Raw genomic sequence first — 26,108 nt, forward strand, 5'->3', positions numbered from 1 at the left:
GTTTACATGAGTAAATTGACAATATATAAAGCTACTGTTGTAGCCTACAGTAATAATAATACGTCTCTATAATAATAATAATTATGCCTAGATGGTTGCTTGTTTTTTACTTGTTTTGTTGTAAAGAGATTATCTGATTAATAGATCTTTTTTTATATTCCTAGACTTATTTGTTGCAGTTTTTTTATACAGTTATATTGTAAAACTTAAATACCTTTTTTAGTTTGCGGTGTTAGATTTTTGGCTGCATTTGAAGTTCTTTTTTGCATATGAAAATAAATAATACTGTCAAATTCATGTTAGATAATAAAAATACTGTAATAAATACAGTAGTTCACCATGTATTTGTTCATGTTTTATTGAGGGATCTGTCTGAAGCACACCATAAAAAGAATTCTAGCAATTTACACAGGGCTAGTAGTATATACAGCTGTATATACAGATACACACCCAGGTATCGGATCAGTACTCGGTATCGGCCGATACCCTGAGCCCAGGTATCGGAATCGGTATCGGGAAGAGAAAAAGGGTATCGGAACATCTCTAGTAAGGACAGGCAAACATAGGCGCTGCCGCCCTCGTTCTCAGTGTGGGTTTACGTAGTCTGAGAGGTGGAAACAGAAAATAGAGATTGTCGTTATCGTTATTATAGTTATAGTAGGTTTGAGTTGTCACAATGGTGAATTCTTGTGTTTGTTTTGGATGCAACAACTCCAACTTGTCTGGCCATCGGGTCCACCGATTTCCAAACAAGAAACACAAAGATTTCCGTGCTTGGATACGTTTCGTCCAGGCAAAGAGAAGCAATTTCGCTGCCTCCTCGTTGACAAGACACACGGTGGTATGTGAAAAACACTTCACACAGGACAGCTACAACCAAGGAGATCTTATGGAATTTCGCATGGGATTTCGACGAAAAGAGTGGGTTAGGCTGGCAAATGGAGCTGTGCCATCGGTGCATGCAAGTCCACCTGCAAAATCTGGCGGGAGTGAAGAGTCTAACGTTAATGTTAGCACTAGGAGAGAATCTGCGCGTCGAAAACGGGAGCTTTGCACAGTAAGTCTTATAATACCATATACAAATTGTTGCAGCGAAATGTAGCTCTGCATGTAATTTCTGCAAATTTATTTTTCTTGACGTTATAATGGATTAGTCTTGGCATGGCACGAAAGCCCGCCTAGCTGCCGTCAGCTTACTCTTGTTACACCCCGTGAGTGTGCACATGAGCCTCCTGACACTTATTTTATTGAGCTATTAAGACAGGGTTCCAGAAATTTTTTAATTTTTTAATTAACATTTTATGTGGTCGCATTCGCATATTACTTCTCGGTTAAATTCACGCATGAATTTTCCTGCATTTAACTTGTTTTAGCGCCCGCCAAATTGATTTTTTTTCTTTCCCGCCAAAGTCTTATTTGATCGGTGAGTAATGTAGATGAACTGCTGCCCTTGTGACAGGGTGCATGTTTAACTGAAAGAACGAGCAAAGAAAGAGAGCCACCGGTCACGCGCACTTTTCACCGTCTCCGAAACGCATCCAAGTTAATTCTATACAATATTAGTTTTCTTAGTTACATCGGAGTTGCCTTGGTTTTCTTTGACTAATCGAAACTGGTATCAACAAGGCACATGTGAGGGAATGCAGCTCGGGACTACTTTGAAAAGATTTTGAAAAGATTAGCAGTCTTTTAAATAATGCATGAATGGGGGATTTTCATGAAAGGACTACATTTTTTAAAGTTCAAAGTTGTGATTTCGGTCTGTTTTCAGATTTTGGGAGAGAGTGCTGCCAGCAAAGACGGGGCGGGTGCAACTGCCACTTCAGATCCTGAAGATGATGGAGATGGAGACATCTCTACAGTGGACCCTGAGCCAGAAGTGGTCCATCGTGGATCACAGTGCAACATAAGATTTTTACATCGTTCATTAGGTAGATAGCTTATATCTAACATTCACCATACATGCCATATACAGTCACAAATAAGGATTACGTCAAAGATTTTCATGATCTCCATGGTTACTATTTTGTCATTTCCACTTTTCAGACAGTAAACATTAAAAATTAAGAACTTCATAATGTTAGAAAAATATATTTTTTACTGGGTTGCATTAGATGCATGTGTTGTTACCAATGAATGTACAACGGTGAACAATTATTAAGATGAATCTCTTTCATCTAAGGTGTTCAGGTAAAGCCTCAGATGGTGGATGTGGGGACTCAAACCGAAAGGTTTGAGCATCGCAGATCAACTCCACTGGCCAGTCCTGAACAAAGTGATGATGAATGGTCATTTTCTGATATCATCAATCATTCTGGTGATATGTCATGGAGTCCAGGGGAGGAGATGTTGAGCGAGTCCTCTGAGGAGGAACCAGAAGAGCTGGAATCTCTCAGTGACCCAAAGTAAAAACCTTTTTATTAATGGAAACTGTTTCTGATTGTGTATCAAAAAATGTCATAGTCAGAATTAATGTGTGTTTTCCTTTTCTTGTTTTCAGTGCTGTTGACAAGTTCATTGTTTGCCAGAGGCAGTTGCTGTCCTTGTTCACGGTTTGCTCTGCATGCTGCGGGGAAACCCAGGGACACATAATGCACCCGGAAGGAACTTTCATAAAAGTCAAGCAGGTAATGTCTTATTTGTCAACTGTGTGTGAGGAGCTGAATTATAGTCTGTGAATGTACAGTATGTATATTAATTATTTGTGTCTTAACTATACAGGTTTTTTACTGGCTCATCTTAAAGCTGCTTGAGTATTGAATCTTCTATCATCTTTCAGGCCTGCGGAACTTGTGGTTATGAGCGTTACTGGCAAAACCAAGAGAAGGTGCATCGAAACATGCCTGCCTGCAACCTTTTACTCAGCGGTGCCATCCACTTCTCAGGTTGCATGGCTACTCAGACAATCAGGATGCTGAAGCTGTTTGGACTGCAGTGCATAAGTCCCGGGACTTTTTTCCGCCATCAGCGCTATTACACTATCCCTACCATCGTGCAGGCCTGGAGGACTGAGCAGAGGGGGATCATCAGGGAGTTGAAGGAGACTGGGGGTGGATTGATCCTGTCTGGTGACTGCAGGTAGAATGGTCTAGCTCACGTCAATGATGTCACGTCACGTCAAGAACAGGTCAATGTGTTTTTGCATTAACCTATAAATGTAACTGTTTTTGACGTTCTTAGATCAGATTCTCCTGGACACTGTGCCAAATATGGTAGCTACTCCTTGATTGAGGATCGAATTAACAAAGTTTTGGATGTTCAGCTTGTCCAAGTAAGTTGATGTCACACAGAAATCTTGTGTCTGATTTAGTTACTGATATTACTGTTACTGTTCAGTAATAATCAGTGGGTTTTACAGAGCTCAGAAGTCCCAAGCAGCTCTTGGTGTGAGCTAGAGGGTCTAAAGCGGAGTATGCAGTTCCTGATGGACCAAGACATGCAAGTATCTGCTCTGATAACAGACAGAAATCGGCAGGTAATGATGCTAGGAGAGATCTAAAGCTGAACAGCATTGACAGGCACAGTATCACTCAAAATAAATTCTACATTCTATAAAATCAATTTGTGTTTTAGGTGGCCAAGTGGGTACGTGAGAAAATGTGTTCAGAAGGAACAAGGCATTTCTTTGACGTCTGGCATATTGGGAAAAGTATGTATTGTGATGTTGGTAGTTCTATATAACAGACTTGTTTTTTGTAGTTAAATTCACTTTCCTAATAATTAGTATGCTCTGCTCTGTTTGTCTGCTCTGGAACAGGTGTACAGAAAGCACTGGATGCTGCTGCAAAAGAGAGGGACTGTGAGGATCTGAAGCTGTGGAGGCCAGCCATTATCAACCATCTCTACTGGACCGCAGCTTCCACCCCTACAGGAGATCCAGATGAGATGCAGGCAAAATGGCAGAGTATGATAAATCATGTACAGGACATACATGAACACAGCACTCCTGCATTTACCAGCTGCGCACATCCACCGTTGGAAGGAGAGGCAAGAAACAAGGAGTGGCTGGAACCAGGTACAACATAATAGCCTATGTTAAAAGATGTCAAATGTTTTGAGGCTAAACTTTTTTCAGTGCTTGTAAATTTTAGTTTGGTTTTATCAATACGTAACCCCATGTGTACTAGTAATTACTTGTGTTATGAAATGCGACAGATTATATGACAGAATACATTTTATTCAGGATCACCAGCAGCCACTAAACTGGAGAGTGTAGCTGCCAGGAAAGCACTGGTAAAGGATATTCGACAATTGTCACCTCAGCATCAGACATTCTCCCTGGAGGCCTACCATTCCCTCATTCTGCACTTTGCTCCCAAACACACTGGCTTTTCTTTTCTTGGGATGTACAGCAGGTAGTGTTATCACTTAAAAGTATCGATACTAATAAAATTTGTTTTTTTTTTTTTTGTTTTTTTTCAATTTCACGATATTGCAATACATTTGTCCTTTTGTAGCAGGTAACTGATGACAGAATGAATATGGCTAAAAACTAATGCAGTCTTGTATAGCAGACCAAAATGTTATAGATTGATAACAGCATTACATATTGTTTGCAAAAAAATAATTGCAAAGATGAGTCATTGTCTTAGACCCATTTGAACTGAAAACATTAATGTCATGTATTTCTGTTGCATTTCACTGCATTGGGTTAGCTTTGGAGACCTAATGTTCTATCTACTTATCTCGTACAGACTTCTCTTGGCAGCCCTACATTTCAATAGTAATGGCAACCGAGATGTAGCGCGAACTAGTGAGGGTGAGGGACGCTATGCTGTTCGCTACCCACGGTTTCGGAAAGGTGGCTGGGTAGTCCACCCCATCAAGGAGAAACCATCTTACGGTTAGTAGTTTCACTTAGTTTTTCAATATCTTTTTTGTGTGAATCTATCTTCTTTATGTGAGTCAACCATGTTACTAAATGTTTTCTAAACATTTCTCTCCTCAAGGATACGCAACAAATCTTATGGTCTCTCTGGTAGAGGAATACTGCAAGTCACCACAGGCCCTACAAGAAAGCAGTGCCGTCTTGTCCTCTGCTGCACCGCCCCCCCTCACCTCTTCCCTCCAGAAGGTTGCCAAGGATGAGGCAGTCAGCCTCCATCTCGCACGACACTCACGTTTTAACATGTAATAAAAGATCAATTTTAACAGTACAGTTTGTTTCACTGTGGATTTATTAATCATCTTCCAAGCGGGGCCACTGGAAACCTTTGTATGTCTGTCCCTCCTCTGCAAACTGCCTCCTTATTCCTGACACAACACATGAAGGTATGGCTTTTCTAATGTTCCTGCCTAGTATTCCGTACGCCCAGCGGACAACCTGCCTGTATGCTGTGTATCGGAACTGCCTGTGGTGGAGATTGGGACATAATTACATTTTGATCATACCATGTTTTCATAGTAAACAATTCCAATGGTAAATATTGCATGTCCTGTTGGCTGATATTCTACTGTACTACACAACACCAAAGTTGTTTTTATAGTAAGTATATGGAAACCACTGAGTTAAAAACCTGCTTAACAGGATTTACTATTTTGGTGTAGAAAAGCTGTTTCTTTGAATTGCAGTGTGAAATAATTTTTGCTCAAAACCTACTCTGGTCTGCTGGCTTGAAGAGGGCCATGCTCTTGTCTGAAGTTCATGTATGCTATCTGCAGCACAAAAGGATTCAGACAGGATGCTTCAAACCCTGGATGGAGTGTGAGGCAGGTAATGTCTTCTGGGGGATCTAGGTTTTGGACAAGAGACCAATAGGCGTCGACCTCCCTACAGCACACACTCTCCACTGCAGATGGCATAGCCTCACATCTACCACACAAGCACCTGTTAAACAAATGTGCTAAGATAAACTTACTCTCCTTCCCTCCTTGTAGCTCTAGTGGTTGGTGTAAGACCTTGTAAGAAACGACATGTAGACTACTTACTTCCTAAAACTTAGGTAAATATGCACTGTAAAAAGACACACCCCCTGTACAGTATAGGCTGTCAATTAGATGCATTTATCTGCATGCCTTACAACCAGTATCCCTCCACGTGACAATAAAACATCCTTGTAACAGTGACTATTTACATGAACAGCATATTCCCGTCCTAGCCGGAACACTAACTGCTTTCATACACGTACTCCGCAGAACATGTGAGCTCATTTACATAATGTCCATCGGAAATACTAAGAGGTGAGTAGTATAACAGCCGGCTAAGTTCGGAATTCAAGCTGGCCGGTTATGTTGTGCAGATATACGGCCCAAACGCTTGACATCTGCAGAAGCAGAACATGCGGACACCTAGGTCTGAAAGCAGTTACTGATTAAAAATCAGCTAGCAATTTCTAAAAAATTTCACGATAAACTATGTTGTGCAGAAATGCACAGAATTTCTATCACAGATGTCACAGATGTAAGCTATAGCCTACACCCTACAGCATTCATTTAAAATCTGGGATCTAAATTAATTATTTAAGACATGCTGCTGGCATAGATGGTGACAATCTACATGGATGCTTGAAAAACAACAAAGTCGACAGCAATATTGCTAAATATGATTTATTAAAGATACTGCAATGTGATAAACATGGAGAGAACGTTAGCCACAATTAGCCTGTGGTCACTCACCAAGAAACCTGCCCAATTCTCAACCGATTCTCCTCACACCACAACTCTATCTCTCGCCTCTGTCCATTTACCCTTCCCCTTAACTCTGCCTGACCCCTCTCTCGCCTAGGCGGCTCGAAATTATACGGCAATGGCCCATCGTAAGAGCTGACATTTATCCCTGCTGCAACCTCTTCACTGTCTGACTCCATTACGAAGAGACGATGTTTACCTGCCGTTGCGTCACTTCCGATCAGAGCGTTTTTCACAACGGAAGTAATTTTATTCACAATTTCTTTTAAAAAACTGTTTTAATGCACATTTATGATTCATTTCTTCACGCAAGTCGAGTTCCTACACTGTTTATCTACACGTTCATTCACAGGGATCTTCAACTTGAAAGATAGGCTTTAACCCCTTTACGTGCAAACATCGCTGACGGCCCCAGTTTATTATTGTTTCACTTTCACAGCACATTAAACATCACTGTCTTACTTCATCTGGACAAACTGTGCATCACTTGAAAGTTTAAAGACTGTAGCTTCGATATTTGACCAATATTTTGATAAAACATTGTTGCAGTGAGAGATATTTAGTGATTTATGTCAGGAGTGCAAAATAATAAATCCGTATTATGCCACATTTTGAATAGAAATTCACAACTCACTCATATTCAGTCACGTCAGCAGCGGTTTATTTGTGTTCACATAGACTCACTGAACAGAGTCAATAAGGATTTTTAGACCAAAGATGCATATCTGCGGAGATATATGGATATATTTACTGATGTTTACTTCATATTTCTTCAGACAGAATCGTCATTTCTATTCATTTTCCACGGATTTACGCGATCAGATGATAAACAGCCTCTCCCAGCGATCTGTGTGTGCGTGCAGTAGTCACAGCTCGTGCGGTGTGTGACTCAGACTCTGATTGGGTCTTCCCAACGTCAATCTCAGAGTGTCATATCTGGACACCGCCCCATCATGTCACATGCTTCCTGCACACTTCCTGGTAGTTATCTGGCCAAAACAACACTGAAACACCTCTGTACACACAAAATATCCGAATAATAAACCCGCAATTACGATAGTAAAGCTTGGTATGAGAATTTCTTGAGATCTGAGGCGTTTTTATAAAAAAATCTAAAATGTACATCGGAAATGCTAACTTGTGCAGCGATGAAAAAGGCTACAAATAACATATTTTTACAACAGTAAACGACCAAATTCCACCCCTGATCGCTAAAGGAAGTTATTATAAACACTCGATCGGGGTTTAAAGTGAGTTTTGAGTAAAAGTGTACTAATAATTTCATAAATTGTCAGATGTAGCTTGATGCTAACGTTAGCAACAATGCTACTAATAGCAGGTGCTTTTCTTCTTCATAATGCATTTTTGTCTCAATAATTCACGTAAGGTCGTAAGAAAATGTTTTGTTGTATTTTTATAGTAAGACTTTTGATAAATAAGGGCTAAATGCAAACAGAGACTGAAGTGAGATCGCTGCTTTGTTGCTTTGTAAAGCCTGAAAAACCACAATCAAGGCTAATAAAGGTGGAATAAAAACAAAAGAATAATGATAAAAGAATAATGCGGATAATGTGTCATACCTGGCGGAGGTGTGAAAGACTCGTTTGGTGAGAACAATACAATAATGAATCGGGCAGCTTTCAACAGTGAAACATACACAAAGAGCACAGGAATATTTACATGTGAGATCTTATAGAGATGACAAGTGCCATAAATCAATCTGATTAGCCTTCTCTAAAAACACACATGACATGGCCTTAGAAAATATTTCATAAAATTCAGTTTTACAGATTCGATTATGAAATTTTTTATGAAGGTTTGGAAGACTTGTGGCCTTAGCTACACTGTGTTTTCAAACTCATTTCCTACATCAACATTTTTTTAAATACATTTAAAACATATGATTTTTATATTTTTATTTTTGTTTTTATGTTAGAGCTTATATATCTCTATTATCATAACAGTCTGAGTGATTCTGATACCTGAACAGTAAACTTTAAAGTGTCAGCTTTGTGAACAAAGGTTGATTATGTATCTAGTCAGAAAGAATCATGAGCAGAAACCTTTTTATTTTGGGTATGTAATTTCGGTCTCCATGCCAAAAAAGGGGGGTTACTAGTAAGGGGTTAATGCTGTTTTTTTTTTTTGGTAATCTGTGCAGGGTTGTCTTGCCCTGGCAACCAAAAACACAATTCTTTTGTGACTTTTCACGACGCTCTCGCTCTGATCAGTGAAATGTCTGTGCTGCTCAGCCTCGCTATACGGCAGAATTGCCCTAAGGACCCATATAAGGAAATTCCGCTCCATCTAACGTCACACAGAGCCATACTTGAAAAAAACTTTCCGAAACTTGTGACAAACCGGAAGGAGTATTTTGGGAACAAAAATACTCCTTCAAACGTACAAATTAATTTTTGAAACTTTGTCCATGTTTAGCATGGGAATCCAACTCTTTAACAGTGTAAAAAACTCAGTAAGCATGAAATAGCATTTCACCCCCCCTTTAAGAAAACATTTAAGAACAATGTCATAATAATAATATTAATGTCATGTGTGGCAGACCATCAGATCTCATTCGAGCATAAACTTCAAAATGTTAAAGTTGAGAAGTCACAGTGGAGTTGAGATGATTGTAAAGACTCAGACAACTTGACGGGTTGTCTCTCTGCTGAATTACCTTTCACTCACTTTCTCTCTCATTATGTGGGTGGATCTTTGAGGGCTGCAGTCATACTTCTCTCTCTCTCTGAGGGTTTTCACAGTCTGCTCACGTTATGCTGCCCCACAAAGAGTCTTTCTGTGGCAGGGCACAAAACTACAGGCCTGCGGAGCACGACATAATTACAAATCACAAAGCCCTCAGTACTGCGGGCTAGCTCCAGCTGCATTCTGCACCATTTCCAACTCCAAACACACTCTCCCGAATGGCTAAAATCCCTCCTATTTTCTCTTTTACGACACACTTTCTCCTCCCCCCAAAAAAACAGGTCTTACTATCTTTTTTAATCATGCATAAAGGACTTCAAAGTTTAGTTAGGCCAAACGAACACCACAAGTTTTAACACTTGGTTCTTTTGCTTAGGACGGACCACAGCCCCCTACAGGTATCTTTTTAGACTTATATAATTCACCTAAAAACTAATGACATTGGAAAGCACTGATTTAAAAATTCTATACTATTTTGTCTAAAACAATTAAATTATTGTATGAAAATCTGATAGCAATTTTGAAGTTTGCTAAAGGGCCAATAGATTCGGGGGTATAAAATAAAAAAAAAGGTTGTACCTTTTATTAATAAAACAAATGGAAGTGATTTGGAAAATTAAACAACAAGGTTACAAAGAACCAGCGGGAAAAGAAATGTGCCTGTAGCAGCATACTTGAAGTAAATCAATATAGACTTAAACATATTCAGTAATATGGGTTCTCCTTTTTGTGTTTCCAAAATATTTTAGTTTGTCTTGACACAACTTGCATAGTGTGGCTCTTGTTCGACTTCTAAGAAGCCAGAGTACTTTGATACGATAGTTTTTACCACAGAAGGTGCCGGTCTGATTTCACACACTGCCATCATGCATCGGTAACCCCTTATTTACACTGTGCACGTCTGTGACGTATTATATCTCCGTGGTGGTCACCGGAGCTGATCGCAGCCACTCTAGTCAATGCTTGTGTTTACACCTGTTTACTATGAGAAAAAAGCAGCAGCCACTCAGCAATTCCACCATTTTCTGCATTACGTGTGAAAGGGCCTTAATGCTTCTAGTGTGAGTTGGCAACGCTTGGAGGATGGAACAAAACCTTGCCGAAGACGTAACATGCCGCGGATGTGTGCAGTTTAAATAAGGGGTTAGAGTTCTGCATTTTGCGTTCCGTTAACATCACGCTATCAATTAACATTTAGAAACAGAACATTTATTTTTGACTTTTGTGAATCGATTCAGAATTAACCGTGTCCGCATGATCGCGATGCGTCTAAGAATCTAATTTTTCCCCCCTCCCCTATAAATTAGGCTAGGTTTGTTTTGAAAGATTAAGTGAACGTTAGATGACAGCAAAGCTAATCCAAGGCAAAAACAGGAACTGATATATTGACACAAATAAATAAAACCAATTGTCTTGAACCAATCTCTGACATCAAATGTCTGCACAAAACGCTCTAATTTAAACAAACCCTTTTGAGCCAAGACCATCCAGGTTTAAGCAGCAGTCAAAAAATAAAACTGAAATCCCACCATCATGTCATCTCAAACGTTCTCATTTGTGCAATTCATTCACCCTGCCTGAGTCACTAGGTACTTAAGAAGTGCAGTCTTTATCATCCTTCCTCATGTGTTCCTGTCTAATCAAACATTGAGGGATTTTCTCTTCATTGAAATGAAGGTCTTACTTAATCTATCTTCTAATCGTGCTCTCAGCGGCAGGCTGATGACAGCCGCAGTTGTCCGAGATAAGAGGGCACAGATTCGCGAATCTGTGGCACCGTATAAGCACATCATCCACCACCTACACACCAGGGCTGGGTGGTATATAGGGTTTGCACGATATATCAATATTTTCTTTATAAGCGATTCGATATCAAGCAATACCATTTATATCGATATACCGTAGTTTAATATGAGCTCATCTGAAAATATAGCAGAGGACACAGAGTGAGCTGCTGCGGACAAAGTGCTTAATCCAATCTCAACATGTGACAAGCTTCATATGAAGGCCTTTAAAAACTGGTAAGACATAGTTTATAGTTTTGTTTCGCAGTAATTTAAGCGGCTGGGCCCATCATATGCTCAGACAGAAAGTCTCAGAAATCCATACTGCCAGATGCGCTCACGGAGCGAATATTTATACGGAGCGTAACGAAATAGGCTGTGTGAGTGCGGCAAGTGTGAACAGCTCGTCCATGATGCGGGATTCGCGCCGAGTCGGGAAGAGAGGGGCGAGTATAAGAAGCATTCGGAGACATAGTCTGTGTGTGCGGTCTTCTGAATTGGGAATAGCAAACATGCAGTAAGAGATGCTCTTGATATGCATTGTGACGCAGCTCTTGTAAATTATATTTTTTGTTCGTTGTCCCTGTAGATGCCATAATCCCACTCTATCTCTCTCCTGCTTTCCGTTTTTTTCTATTTTTTTTTTTTTAATGGTGGGCATTTACACAGTTGGCTAGAGCAGAGCTGATTGGTGAAAATGGAGGTGCCCTCACTTTATTGGTAAGTAAGACTGTCACTCAAGGCTGGAAGGCATGCATATGCTCTGCAACAGAGTAATATTGCGTCCACATCGCAGGCTTTTGCGATTAGCAAATCGCAACGTCTCAAATCGCGATTTCGATTAATTGCAAAGCCCTAGATTGTTATGTTAAATTTTTTTAATCAAATGTGATTTGAAAATTTTTTTTTTACATAGTATAAAGGCTTACATACATTAACTTTGTTTTCATAGCCGGTAAGGGAAATAAATAGATTTTAAATACAGATTTGTTTTAATCCAGATGTAAAAACGAAAATACCCAGCCCTACACTACACACAAACTGAAAAAAAAAAAAAACATTAAACCAATGAGTTATGTCAGTATGTCACAGTGTGAGTCAAACTGCTGTTTCTCCTGCCGTACGTCTTGGATTAAAGAAGGAAGTTAAAAGCAGGAAGTGGTGTAACTCTGTAACAAATAAGGTCTCTGCTGCAACTTCTGTGTTAAACATTTTGGATTGTCTGTATTGGAAAAAAAACGTAGATGAAGTGGCTCTCAACAGTCTCAGAGAGCTGGTGAAGAGGCCTGAGGCAGGACTGCAAGTCAGCACTTCAAATGGTGCTTCCCCTAGTAAAATGATTGCCAGTTTCCTCCTGCCCTGGGTTAAAAGAGTATGTAATGTGAGGCAAGAACAGGTTTGATATAGAAGAGACAGGTTCATTGTGGAGAAAGCTAACTTTATTCCAGCATTCTGAAATACACACAAGCTCTCCCACCCTAACACAGCGGATCGGTGGTGTACACTTCATTACACACTAAATGCTTCATTAAACCTGCTTGGGCACAACAGTGGTTGTTTCAGCAGTATCCAAACTCATTTGAAAGCTCTTTTCTTTCAATATTTTCAGAGAAAGTCTTTCAATCATCCCTGTTAGAGCGAGACCTTGTAATGTTTGTTCCACAGACACAGATCTGAATCATGACGGCTATATTATCATTTTCAAGCATGAATTTTTAATTCTACCATATAATTAAAGTGTATTATGCAAGCAACAACAATGGCAACTAGATTTACACATTTACTAAGGAAGTGATGCTTGTCTTTACAAAACGTTTTATATAAAAACTTTTGGAAAAAAAATTATAATTGACATAATATGAACTGAAATATAATAAAATAATAACCTCAAACTTATTTTATTTCAGCTAGTTGCCAAGAAAACCATCCTCATTTTCATTTAGTTCAAAACCTGATGAACTAAAATGTTTAAAACTAAAACTGGAAAAAAAAAACTATTACTGTATAGATATATTAAAAGACCCCAAAACTTTAAAAAATGAAGCTTCTGTTAAGACTCTCCCAGGAGAACCGATGGAAGGATTCCACATTTGTAGCACATCACAAAGACAGCAAAGACAGCTTCCTAAAGCTCATCTAATCCTGCAGAATGAATCTTTGCGAGCACTACGTCAGCAGAGCTCCATCACAAAGCCAAGGGTGATAATCAAAGCTATAATTACAGATGTGTCAGAAACGGCCATGATCTTGGCATACTGTCATTAACACGCTCACATGCTTTGATTTAGTGTGTGTGTGTGTTGAGATACAAAAAGTATGATGGAAGTGAAATGTTTTGCACATGCAAAAAAAGACTGCACATGCCAGTCTGGTAATAAACGTTCAAGCACTTCCTCTTCCTGTCTGCTTGCAAACCTATACCATAGCATACAGATCAATATTTGACCAAGCAACACTGCCCCCAATGTAACAACAACATGTCATCTAAATAAGCTCAAACTCAAAAAAAGCATTTTTTTAAACAGTTGCATGAGATGGACCACTGGACCAAAAGTGTAGCAAGCCACACGAGAGAAATTGAAACTGATACTGCAGTATCACTCTCATTTGCGGATGTGGACAGTCTCTCTCCGGCATTTGGCCAACTTTCAAGCTCCATGGTAAACCAAAAGTTTAATTATAAAATTAATTATAAAACCATATATTATAAAACCAACTTCCTGGTAGCATTAATGCTTGCATTAAAATTCAAGGAAATCAATGTAAGGACTGAAATACTAATAAACCACTGCTTTGGATTTGGTTTACACTAGGCAGGTTTGGTTGAATTAAAAAACACAAGGAATAATTTGAGTAAGTGCGAACACAGCCATCCAAACCTTGGTGTTCACTAAACTAGTGTTCACTAGAAAACTAGTTCACTAAACTACTGTGATGTCACAAAAATAATCCCTAAAAAGCACAAAATGTTCATTCCCTTTCTTTTCATCATAGGAGACATGCTGCTTATTTCAGTTTGATGCAGATGTCAAAACCATATTGAAAATGTGCAATCAGGTTGTGACTATCCTTGTGCTTTTAGTTTAGTATCTTTAGATTTGGTTTTAAAAATGATACTAAAAGAACCAGGACTAAGTGTATAATTTACCAATACAACCAAACTACAAGTGTAAACAAACTCAGAAAAAAATGAATTATCGTATACAGCAGTAGCGCACTCTTCAACTGATATCTGGATATAATTATATGGCAAGGTACAAAGCTAGGATCTGTAATGATACTTTTCGAGGTGGATTTTCCATTAGGCTTTTTTTTTTCTTAAAAGTGTGGGCCATTTAAAGGAAGCACTTGAAAATTTTCCCCCTGAATGAGTGTGAAATGTTCAACAGGATAGGTGTGTTAGCTTCCAGTTCTGAATGAACAAAGGGATAGCACCAACCTAAGTCTCAGCACTAGCTGAGATCGGCCAAAAGAGGTTTGGGGGGGCAGGAAACGACATCATTCTTCCAGCACCAAAACACCAGCTTTTAAAAACGGGTTGAGAGACAGCACATGGCTTTGTGGTTGAGAGTGCTATAAAGATTCTATATACAGCTTCTGGTCTACCTCCAGGAATCTGGATAAATATAACAAATGTTAGCCATGTCACCAAAAATAAAACATTTGGAAATCAGGGCTACTGTTAGTGGCCATTATGTGGCCGTGTACAAGCTCCAGACTCTCTGTGATAATTAAAATCAAAGTGACTTGAACAGCTGAATTGGCCAAATGAGGGGAAAATAGCCAAGCGAGAGGCACAAGCACAAGTTGTGCCTGTTGAGCAGCCATTAAATCAAAAGTGAAAGAAAGACACTATACAAATTAGGGCTGAACATCAGCGATGGGGACAGGACTGAATGTATAAAAGGAATCAGGCACAGCATGGCCACTTGGACCTGGAAATTGGATCTCGCTACAATGCTAATCCAGAATACTGGAGACAACAAAATAAATCCAAAGCAAGGATATGCAGAACTACATGTATCCATAATCAACAAGCTGTTGGGTAGTTGTCAGTCAAAAGAGGCCCAGTGTTATTATGCCGGTCATATTTATAAACACAGATTAATAGAAAATGACAGAATAGGACAAAAAAAAAAAAAAAAGACAGGTAAACTAGTTAACCTCACTAATCCCAACCAGTCGACCATTAAATCTAGAGCATGCTAATGCAGGTACAGCGAGAGCTTTCATTTAAGTGTTTTCCCTAATGAACATCTTGCTTTTGTGCATCACTCTGCAAGCACAGACGCAAAGATTAGTGGGCCAGTGTAGGCGAGCAATAGGCTGAAAAGGAAATGGGAGTTTCATTGTTTTTCATTTACACTCCCTCCACCCGGCACCTCTGAGACTGAGCTGGCTGATCTTTCTTCTCCCAAGCGACTGGCACCACCTCTTTATGCCCAGCAGCCCAAAAAACTTAGACCTGCCAGTGCAGCATCACCTCGCTGTCTCACTCTCATTAACCGTCAAGGAGAGAGCATAGTTTAACAAACTCATCGCATTCAGAAAAGGGAGAAATCTGTGGCTAAATTACAAATTGTAATAAACAGAGCAGTTCCTAAAAAACTACTGAGGCAATGTTTATGGTAGTATATCATGAAAATTGGCACAAAGGCAAACAACTAATAATCTTGTCCTCTGCCATACTAATCAAGTCTATTTGATTGAATCTCTGGTATTAGATCTTTTGGAGTTCAATTAAATAAAAATTTGGTCCTTCAATAAATTGAAATATTTTGACGTCAATCAGTCTTGTGATTTTACAGTCTGACTGAAGAAAAAAGTGCTCCAGCATACTATTGCAACCAGTGCAAAAAGTTAGTCGAGAGCCCTGATACGTAGGATAAAATGCAATCTGATGGCCATTTCCTGAGTTAAAATGGTCAAAGTGAACCCACTAAAGAGTAGTGATCGACCGATGTATCTGTTTACCGATATTTTTCCCGATATTTAAACATTTTTCCATAATCGGGTATCGGTTTTGTAATATCGGATTCGCCGATTTACTGCGCCATCTTGTGGCCGTTTTGAGATTTCCGCCATTGCAGCCCGGGCGTCTGAGGAGATCAGTCAACAACAACTCAGTGCACAGGTAAAGTATATGTTCTACTTGGTTTGCTTTAATTAATCAACTTTATTTAACATAACAGACATGCACAAATGAGATCTGAGACATAAATTCCTGATATAGTTAATTTATGCAGCTTGTTTCTAAACAATTGAGACGAACTCATTGAGTCACGTAGTGTTCGTCATGTCCTGCCCCAATAAAGACGTATCTTTACATGAATTAAATAAAACAGACATGAATGAGTGCATGTTGAAAATAAAAGCGTTGAATTTAATTCTCTATCTGTTGTATTTGCTCACCATTAGTCTAGAAGAGAAAGTTCGTTCATATTAGCAACTGACGGATGATCTGGAGGCTTAAGCACGGCCACTGAATGAAACTTTTGACAAGATTATCTTGTTTAAACACCCTAGATTATATTTTCATTTACTACATAACAATTATTTCGCTAATACACATATAAATATAGCCTACCGCTTTGTGGAAATTAATTATTATCTCCATGCGCGATCGCGGTTTATTAAGTTATAGTCAAACAGCACTTTGTCAGTTCGCATTTCATGATTTAACATTAGATTAAATTTAGATCATAAAATGCCAACTGACAAGTGCTGTTTAACTTTATATAGTCTCGGGAAAAAAGTTCGTTCATATTGCTCAGCACCTGACTGGGTTGATGATCAGGAAGCCTCAAGCAATGCCACTGAATGAAACTTTTGACAAGATTATCTTGTTTAAACACACTAGATTATATTATCATTTACTACATAACAATTATTTCGCTAATACACATATACATATACCGCTTTGTGGAAATTAATTATTTATTATCTCCATGCGCGATCGCGGTTGATTAAATTATAGTCAAACAGCACTTTGTCAGTTGGCATTTCATGATCTAACGTTAGATTGAATCTAGATCATAAAATGCCAACTGACAAGTGCGGTTTAATTTTATATAGTCTCGGGATAAAAGTTTGTTCATATTTCTCAGCACCTGACTGGGTTGATGATCAGGAAGCCTCAAGCACGGCCACTGCATGAAATTTTTGAAGGAAGCAGGCTTACAGGGCAGAATGCTGAAAGACTCTGTTTTCTACACTAAAACCTAGTTCTGCTTAACTGGGAGTATTAAGTTACACTACTAAATAGCTATGCACTCCTAAATAGCCCTCCCGCCCCCACCAATATGTTAGAATCATTTTTGTGCTTTATTTTTTTACCCGTTTTTATTTTTTTACCTCATCAAAGCTTTTATTTTAAAACAAAGACACTTAGTAACAGTGCACTTAAATTTTTTGGACTCAGACCCCTCTATTTATTTGTGTATAAATATAAAGTTTTTTGTATGCAAGGAGGGAGTGATTGTTATAAATAAAATGTTTTTTTTTTTCAGCTCATTTGTGTTGTAATAATTGTCAGAAACAGAAGTATAACAGTAAATAAATATCGGTTCTGCATATCGGTTATCGGGTACATAAACATGCAAATAATCGGTATCGGTATCGGTTATAAAAAATCAATATCGGTCGATCACTACTAAAGAGATGACCTTTCACCTTCCTGATAATGTAAGAGGTTATGAACTCCTGTTCAGTACATTTTCAGCAACCTCTGGCAAAAAAACCTTGAAAAAGCAGTTTTTCCCTCCTATGTGCTTTCCCAGTCATCAAAGTTAATAATAGCTGCACGTTGCTGGTTCTTATGGGTCAGATTGAAGTAAACAAAGAGTCCTCTTTCTCTCACTCTCTCCTCACAGCCGAAGCGAGACAGTTCAGTGAAGCGAATAGACGCTCAGTGATGCACTCACGTAGACGTTCGTTTACAGAATGGCAGGCTCATACTGGACTGTTTAAAAACATAAACAACTTGTTCTATCTCATATAGCTCCAACTTCCTGCAGTGAAAGGAAAATATAATGTGCTGCACATTTATCTGACATTTTTCATGTCAGCAAATTGGCAATAAGCAAGCCTGAACAATGTCAACGCCACCTTGCCTTACACAAACAGATGGCTGGGCCAGTGTCCGTGATCTCCCCCTTAATTTCCGGCCACCTCGCACATCTATGCCAACGTTCTCATTGCTCTTACAGCAATGTGGCAGAGCGCTGTTTTCCCACTTAGAGATGAGCAGACCAAAGCGAGAGACAGCGAGCAAGCTCTGGTCCTGGTGTAAAATGAAGCCAGATGGACATAACTAAGTCCACACAAAGACTTAACCTGGGCTCTTCTATCATCAATTTGATCAGGCTACGCGAGACTAAGTAAAGTAACTCTTTCTCATGTTATTGTTCTGACTTTGGAAGCAGCTTTGTAAAATGCTCAAAGACATATATTTACACCGTTTTACTAAATGAGGCTGACCGGAGCCGTTTATTCGCCAGCAGCTTTGTTTTTACCAATTAGTTCCCTCATTTCTGTCCGCGTTTTCTGCTTCACGTAAATCATAGCGTTGTATGCGTCAAGAACCGGGTTGACCGGGTCCTCGGTACTACTGGTACTTAAAGAAAACTGGTACCTTCACATTTTCATTTTTTTAATACCGAGTAGATACAGAAGTACCGGGTCTTTTGACAACACTAATTTTTTCCATGTTTTCATTTTAATAGCAAATCCCCTTTATTTACCAAAAAATGTATTGTTTAAATTTCATTAATTACAAGACAGATAAAAATTGGGTGAAACTTGTTTACTGTTTTTCATAATTATATTACTTGTAGAAAAACTTTAAACACAATTATAAATAAGTATAAAGAATGGCATTGGTTTTAGTTTTAGTGATAAAAAGTTTTTGTTTTTGTTTTTTAATTAGCATATTTTTGTGTTTTGCTTTGGTACCGAAATTGGTACAGAGATGGGTGGATTTTCACTGTTATCAGTACCGAATACTGAAATTTTGGTACCGTGACAACACTAAAACCAAAAATGCACTGCATGATCAAACATTTAGGTGAGATAATGTAATCTTGAAAAATGTCTAAAAGATGCCACTCCTCTAGGGCTGAAACGATCCCTCGAGTAACTCGATTACGAAAAATGATCGAGGCAAATTCTTCGGCCTCAAAATTCCTGATTGGAGCACTCCTAACATATAGCAGACCATTTTTGTTGCCGGGGGGACCAGGAGGCTACCAACGCAAGTATATTTCAGACCTGTGGGAAGAACTAGAGCAAATAGCAAAAAAAGAATTGTATCAAATCAGTCACTAAAAAGATCAGAAAAAAAATCCCAGTAGGCTTTTCAAGAGTCTGCTTGACTGTAGAACTCGTCATTACCATTAACACTATTGTTTTCTATCATGGATGTGAAAAGAATGTGCCTGATTTTAGGGGCGTGAGGGAATAAAATCTGAGCACATAGGCCTAGATGATTCATGCACACAATGAGTTTGATAAACATTGATTTCTTAGTGTGTTGATACAAAACCCCATAAATGCTGGAAATGGAAATGCTGTCATTGTTTACACACACACACACTCATGTCATTTGTATTCAAGTCCTTTCAAATAAACCTGGTCAAGATTGTACACAAGGTTTGACGTCAATGATTCGATGATTGATGGCAATCTTACTGGTGTTTGAGTCCATTCTAATTTAGCACCAAATTGGTCATCAACATCATACTGCCATTAAACTACCACTTACAAACTAATCAAATATATAAATTTACAAGTAAAAACTATTTTAAAGTCACTATTGTCAAGCTGCCACGATATTTAAAAGGAATCAAATGCAAGTGAGATTCGAGAGCCGTGGCAGAAAGTAAGACTTTCAGTGAATAAAATTTATTTCAGCCTGACATTCGTACAACACTATTATGACTTCAAAAGATTTGTAATGTAGTGCACATATAAGGTACATAAATGACTTGGTGTTTGGTACCAAACATCTTTCAAAAAAAAAGTCATACGGGTTTATAATGACATGAGGCTGAGTCTGACTGATTGATATATATATATATATATATATATAAAATACTTGACAAAATCCCATGAAGCATTCAGGAGATTTGCCTACAGGGAAGATAGAGGTTATTCACTTTGGACTTAGGTTTGCACTATAGGTTTCAGTAATTTAGTGGCTGAGATTAATCAAATTTAAAGAAAGAAAGTAAAAACTGTTTAAGCAATTTGGCTTACTGATTGTAAGCCAAGTAAAAACAAGGAGCAAAGCCCCTTTAATATATCATTCAATCTTATTACATCCAAAACCAGTCAAGGTTTTTCCACAAGTTGTCAAAATATATTTAGGTACCAAACGGATCACTTAAAAAGTTGGGCCACGCATGAAGTCACTGTATAAAGGATACATTAAACAAAACCTATGACCTCCAGTGAGCAACTTCTAGGAATCCAGTAGACTTTCTAAGTAAGTCTCACACTTAACTGCCCCATGGTTAATGTTGAATAAGTTCAGCAATGCGCTAGTCCTTTGTAACCACAATGGATGCTTTTGACTTCTCGACAAGTTACAGAAACGTTTTTTTTTTTAAAGCAAAAATAATGCAATACAATATGTATGTGTGAGAACAAAACCCTTCTGGAGCAACAGGGACAATGTTTTGACCTTGCGTTAAGGAAATAGTTGAGAACAACGTGACGGATCATTGAGCTCAACTGACATAAAAAAAAAAAACCTTTTGAGGACAGATGCAGTTTGATTTCATCAATCTGAAATGCACTGCTCATCAGAGCATGCAAACTGGCAAGAAGGGCATTATAAGGCCATTTTTCACATTAGCTTAATGATCAACCTCCAAACACACAACTAACAAGAGCAGTTAGGAAAAGTTTACCAAACTCTGTAAACTATTTGTCTTGCATCTCATTTTAATCTAGTGATCTAACTGTGTTCCTTTCAAGCCTTTGGCAGATAGGGTGACCAGAGAGCATGATAAAATACATGAAAACTACATTGCTTGGCATGCAGGTGCATACTAGCACAAATTGGCCTAAGAGATTTTATGCAAAATGTTATTTTATTACCTGTCATCTGACAAAGTGAGTTTAAAAAAATGAAGTTGAATAAAACAAAATATATATTAGATGGAAACATATTACGAAAAAATTTTAATGAACAAACCTTTAACTATGTCATGCATATCAACTCACTAGTCCAATAATCAGATCTATCATGCCATTTTCAATAAAAAAATTTTATTTAAATTTACTTTCTGTTCTTTAACTTCAAACACACCCTATACAATACAATACAATCTACCCTGTGCAGAGTTTGCACTAATGCACTAATGATTAGACCATGGCCCCCTACTTGTCATTACTGTTAATATCATGATCATCTGGTCAGCATTTCATCGAACCACAGAAGAGATCTGCCATAAGACAGATTTAAAGCCTGAAAGCTCCAAAGTAAATATAAGAAAATAAAACCCAAACCCCTCGCAATGCCTTATGCAGAGTAGAAAAGCAGGGCTGGGGAATTCCTCTCACTACTACTAAAGACAAAAGAAGAAGCAGACACAGCCTTGTCAGTAGTAGTAAGAGATCGCATACACACACACACACACACACACACCCATGTCCACACATAGCCTGCAATTACCTATAATCATACAGCGGAGACTTTCAAACCTAACTTATATTATAACTATACACCATCTAACACAAAAAATCTGAAAAGGATACATAAATAGACAGACAGGCATATCTTTAGACCTGTGACAGGATTACAGCGGAATCCTAAACGGACCTTCCGGCCTTTTCCACTAAACGATTAACAGAGAAAGCAAATAAGGTGTGCACATGCAAAGCGTGATTTCCATGTGGTGAAGGACCATTACAACCACGCTGACAGGAGAGTGTAACAGTGGCAGTTTCAGTCATCTGTCCAGTCCAAAAGGCCCTTAATGGGTTTTCGTGTTGGTTTGTTTGTTCTAGAGGCCTTTTGCCAAATGCCTATCGGCATTTATCTGTCAGTACAGTAAGAGTGTGAAAAAAAAAAAAAAAAAACAGAGCACACAAGATGAGCGATTGTGCTCTGGGAGTTATTCTCGCTCCATTTATCACCATCAATGCTATTAAGCCCAATGGCTAAAGCAAAGAGGCAAATGCACAAATCAGTTCAACAGGTTCTGTCAAACCTGTTAAATGGGTTCAAGGAAGCATCAAAGATGCATACACACGCTTGACTATATTCTGCCTGGACCGTTTGGCATTTGATAAGAGTTAAATTATTGGCTACAGCACAGAAACTCTGAAAACAATTTACCAAATTAATTAAAACATGAAACAGTATTCCTTTAACATGTTGTTTCATGAATTTAACCAAGAACGAAAGGATTTCAAGTACACTCATGCTGAAAGCAAAGGTATGGAGATGTTCAGACTTGTACGTGTATCAATGGTGATGAGTACGTAGACAGAAAAAAACAATATTTCCCTCTGTCAGCAAATTCAGAAAAAAACAAAAGCAGTTAGAACAATCCAGGACTACAATAAATACACAGCAATGCACTGGAATTCACTGTGGAAGATTAATTTTGAACAAAGTTCAGAAAACCTAAAGGGTAAGCCATTCTTGGAATTAAGAGGAACAAAAACATAGAAAAAGTCTGCCCCAGCTTATCGCTGATGGAGTTTCAGAAAGACGTTTAGAAGAGGTAAAGTTAAAGGTCTCAAACTTTCTCTAAGGCCTTCACGCAGAGTTCTGGGAGCCTGGAAATACAACTTTTCCCTACATCTGCCTCAAGCTAAAAATAGTCCATCATGCATCCATGCAACACTCCCCTCTGAACCAAATGTTTGAGTTTGGAAAGACCAGAGGGTGGAATAGAGGTTAAGACATCAGCGTATGATACAGACCATGCCTTTTCCAAAAGCAACCAACTTTTCCTGGCATTAGAAAAAGTTTTGGGGGTAAAAATATAATCGTTTTTGAGAAACTAGTGGTGATTTGGGGGAATTAGACTATGTATGTAAAATTCTGTTGTCACTTCCCATTTAAAAGTAATGAGTTACTTGTCTATATGTGCGTCATTTAAACCTCCTCAGACAGTGAGTCAAATCCCTAACCTAGTGTTTACTCTCCACGTCTGCTATAAGAGCACAGCCCACTGAAACCTAGAATTAGTTACTGACAGGAGAAACATTATCAGGATTGTTCACAGTTACTTAATCGAGTAGGTGTGTCCTGCAAGTTGACTGAAATATTAAAACCATGGTGTAAATGTAATACTCAAATTGGTAAATTTGTTACCATTGGGAATGTTACTGTCATACGTTTATATATGATATTATAAGGTTCTCCATAACACAAAGACACCAAAGTAAAATCATGATGGCATTGAAATTGGATCATGGATCATTGGATCATTTATCATACATATGGAAGGAAAAACAAAGTAGTTTCAATTTGCCGGTGGGACAAAAATACATTTATACAAATGGCAAAATATCCATGGCTGTTAAACTCTTCAAATTCACCTGCCACAAACATAATTTTGAAAGATAACTAACAGATTGTGTTTGACATTTAAATGTGAAGGAGGGGAAAACAAACAAAATGACTGTGTAAGTCCAAAAACTGCTGGGCTCGACATAGTCTCCCTCACATATGTTTTTAAAAGTCAACTCAGTGGTACGCCAAAGCAATTTTCTGCTTTCATAAAATAAAATTCAAAAGGCTTTAGAACACTTCATAAAAAGCTCCACGTCAAGTATTTCATTTCTCAGCAAGAGTCCTTAACAAACATGCAAAGAGGTACAACACACAACAACCCCTGCCAAAAATCTACTTCCAACACTTTCTTTGGCTCAGGGTGGATGTTCCAGGCTTCTGTTTGGGCTCTAAGCCTTTCTGAAAACATTCCCCCCACAGAATTCCTGCATTTCTGTTAAAACAGTTCAGGCCAGGCCAAAGTGCACGCTGAGTGTGAGTGTGTGTGGCCATGCTGCACCACAAGAGATGTTGAGAGAGATCACAGGCACTGTCAAAACATTCCTTCAACCTCTCCCCTTAAAGTCACACTGAAATAACCAATTTCCACATCTACATACTGCTGTTTCTCTGTGATTGGGAAAGCTTTGCAAATGCACCACTCAGTAAAAGTTTGGGCAGAGTCAATTTGTTTTTCAGGATTTTGATCTAAATCCAATCCTTAAAATGGATGTTTGTACCCAATATCGAAGAAACAAACAACATGTTCCCAACATACATCCTTCAGTATGCACCACATGAAGGAACTATGGCTCAAAGAGCACTGAGCAGAGCACGGCCTAAGCAACACCAAGGTCAAAGGTTCAATTCCCAGGAAGAGGAAGAACTGATAAAAATGTAAATATATACCTTGAATGCAATGTAAGTCCCTTCTATAAAAGCATTTGTGAAACGTGTATGTAAATATAATTTAAATGAGGGTGGCTACTTTGAAGATTAATATTTCATTATTATTTTTATTTTTTACATTTCTGGCTTGTTACATAAATTTCATTCTTCCATTTGAGGTGTGGAATAGTCAATAGCCATGAATACTAAAAGTACCTGGTAACCTTCTGAAGCAATAACACTAGCGTGCTGAGTGTTAAAAATGAGTGTCATATTTAACGTTAACACACACACACACAGCTTATTGGGTAACTAAGCTTCTCAGATGACAAGTTTATGAGTAAAAACTAATAATAACTGGAAGGAGTAAAAAAAAAAAAAGAAAAAAAACTAGTGAAGTGTGTGCCACTTAAACGGCTAAACAAGTAACAAAGTAATCTTAGTTGTCGTTTTTTCTTCAAATCCGTTGACAGTTTCTCGCAGGCCACACCTGAGGAAACCTGACACACATGCATTAGTTACCTAGAAACTTGCCCTCAAACTTCGCAAGATTGTCTTCCTTTCTGCCTCAGAAACGTTTAAAACGAGCTCTTCAGTCAATCAGAGACTTTACGGCGTGACAGAGTGCTTAGAAACGTGATATTTTACAGCAGCATCGAGTCGCTGACCGTTATCTGAGATCCGTCACTCACCCAACAGCAGCAGTTTCACTTCTTTGGCGGCTTTCTCTCCGTCCTCGCGCAGATTCCTGTCAATCATCTTGGACCGCTCCGCCGCGGCTTTATCTTCCTGGCTCACGGTACAGCCCATGGTCCCGAGTGCGCGCTTCAGGGCGACGGATTTATGAGTGTAGATTAAGAAGAAAAAACGAAAAGGTATAACCCTTTCAAAGCGACTGGAGTTTTTTTTTTTTTAATAGTCTTCCGTGACTAACTTCCTCTTTTGGCTTTGAAAAAAAAAGCCTGTCGCAAGTCCAAGGACGGGAAATGTCTTTAAAAGACTAGTAACGTTAGATCCAAAAGTGACGTTTTATACGTCCGAAAAATCTTTTAAAAGACGTTTTGGGATTGGACAAAAAAATGTAATGTATATATTGAAGATTACACTCAGATTAGGACAACACCTGGAATGTTTTGACGTTAAAGGCTCCCAAGAGAAACCAAGTAACTTCACGTTAACAAGTAACGTTGGACTTTTACATCACGCGGACAGGGAGGGAGAAAAACTCATATCCACAGATCCAAAAAGTTTGTTTAAAAAAAAAAAAAAGTTGAGATCAACCCCTTGTGCTCAGGTTTTTAAAAAGCACACTGGACGATGAGATCGATAATGGGCGACGAGAAGCTGAAAGAATCTGAAAATGCAAAAATCCCCGCTGTTTTCTTCCTCGCTTAAGTCCGTTCACTGATCGTCGAGGGTTTTGGATATTATACGCCGTTAGTTAGCTAACGTTGAGCGCTCTCTGATTTCCTTCAGTGTTTTCACAGCCGCCACACCCCAGTCTGCTGAGAAGTTGCTCTCTCTCTGGCACACACAGCAGAAGACAGTTCAGAACTGTTGGGCTCCTCACGCGTTGCCAGCCAGCTCCTCTC

General features: G+C 38.7%; 2 protein-coding genes across 3 annotated transcripts in view; one reads left to right on the forward strand and one right to left on the reverse strand.

Annotated features, from left to right (window-relative positions):
• The window catches only part of LOC127967826 (guanine nucleotide-binding protein G(i) subunit alpha-2), a 75,057-nt gene extending 48,949 nt beyond the window's left edge, over positions 1–26,108 (reverse strand). Inside the window, exon 1 of the mRNA XM_052568545.1 lies at positions 25,209–26,108. Coding sequence (XP_052424505.1) covers positions 25,209–25,326 — 118 coding nt within the window. The 5' untranslated portion in view covers positions 25,327–26,108. The remainder of the gene's footprint in view (positions 1–25,208) is intronic.
• Positions 584–6,125, forward strand: LOC127967825 (uncharacterized). Of its 2 annotated transcripts, XM_052568543.1 has the most exons (12): positions 584–1,057; positions 1,772–1,931; positions 2,183–2,405; positions 2,501–2,627; positions 2,780–3,078; positions 3,181–3,271; positions 3,359–3,475; positions 3,574–3,649; positions 3,758–4,015; positions 4,184–4,355; positions 4,695–4,843; positions 4,950–6,125. In XM_052568543.1, the coding sequence occupies exons 1-12, from the start codon at positions 677–679 to the stop codon at positions 5,132–5,134; spliced, it is 2,238 nt and encodes a 745-aa protein (XP_052424503.1). In that variant the 5' UTR covers positions 584–676; the 3' UTR covers positions 5,135–6,125. The 2 variants fall into 2 exon arrangements, 1 of the variants encoding a protein (XP_052424503.1); XR_008155835.1 differs by lacking the exon at positions 4,184–4,355 and having other exon boundaries at positions 4,950–5,091.

Source organism: Carassius gibelio, chromosome B11 (genome assembly GCF_023724105.1).
Source record: "Carassius gibelio isolate Cgi1373 ecotype wild population from Czech Republic chromosome B11, carGib1.2-hapl.c, whole genome shotgun sequence".
Taxonomy (NCBI): Eukaryota; Metazoa; Chordata; class Actinopteri; order Cypriniformes; family Cyprinidae; genus Carassius; species Carassius gibelio.

Excerpts from the sequence above, each read along its gene's own strand:
- LOC127967825 (XM_052568543.1), top strand. The coding sequence starts at position 677 with ATGGTGAATTCTTGTGTTTGTTTTGGATGCAACAACTCCAACTTGTCT. Across the intron at positions 2,406-2,500 it reads GAATCTCTCAGTGACCCAAA|TGCTGTTGACAAGTTCATTG; the intron begins GTAAAAACCTTT and ends TCTTGTTTTCAG. Across the intron at positions 4,356-4,694 it reads TTTCTTGGGATGTACAGCAG|ACTTCTCTTGGCAGCCCTAC; the intron begins GTAGTGTTATCA and ends TATCTCGTACAG.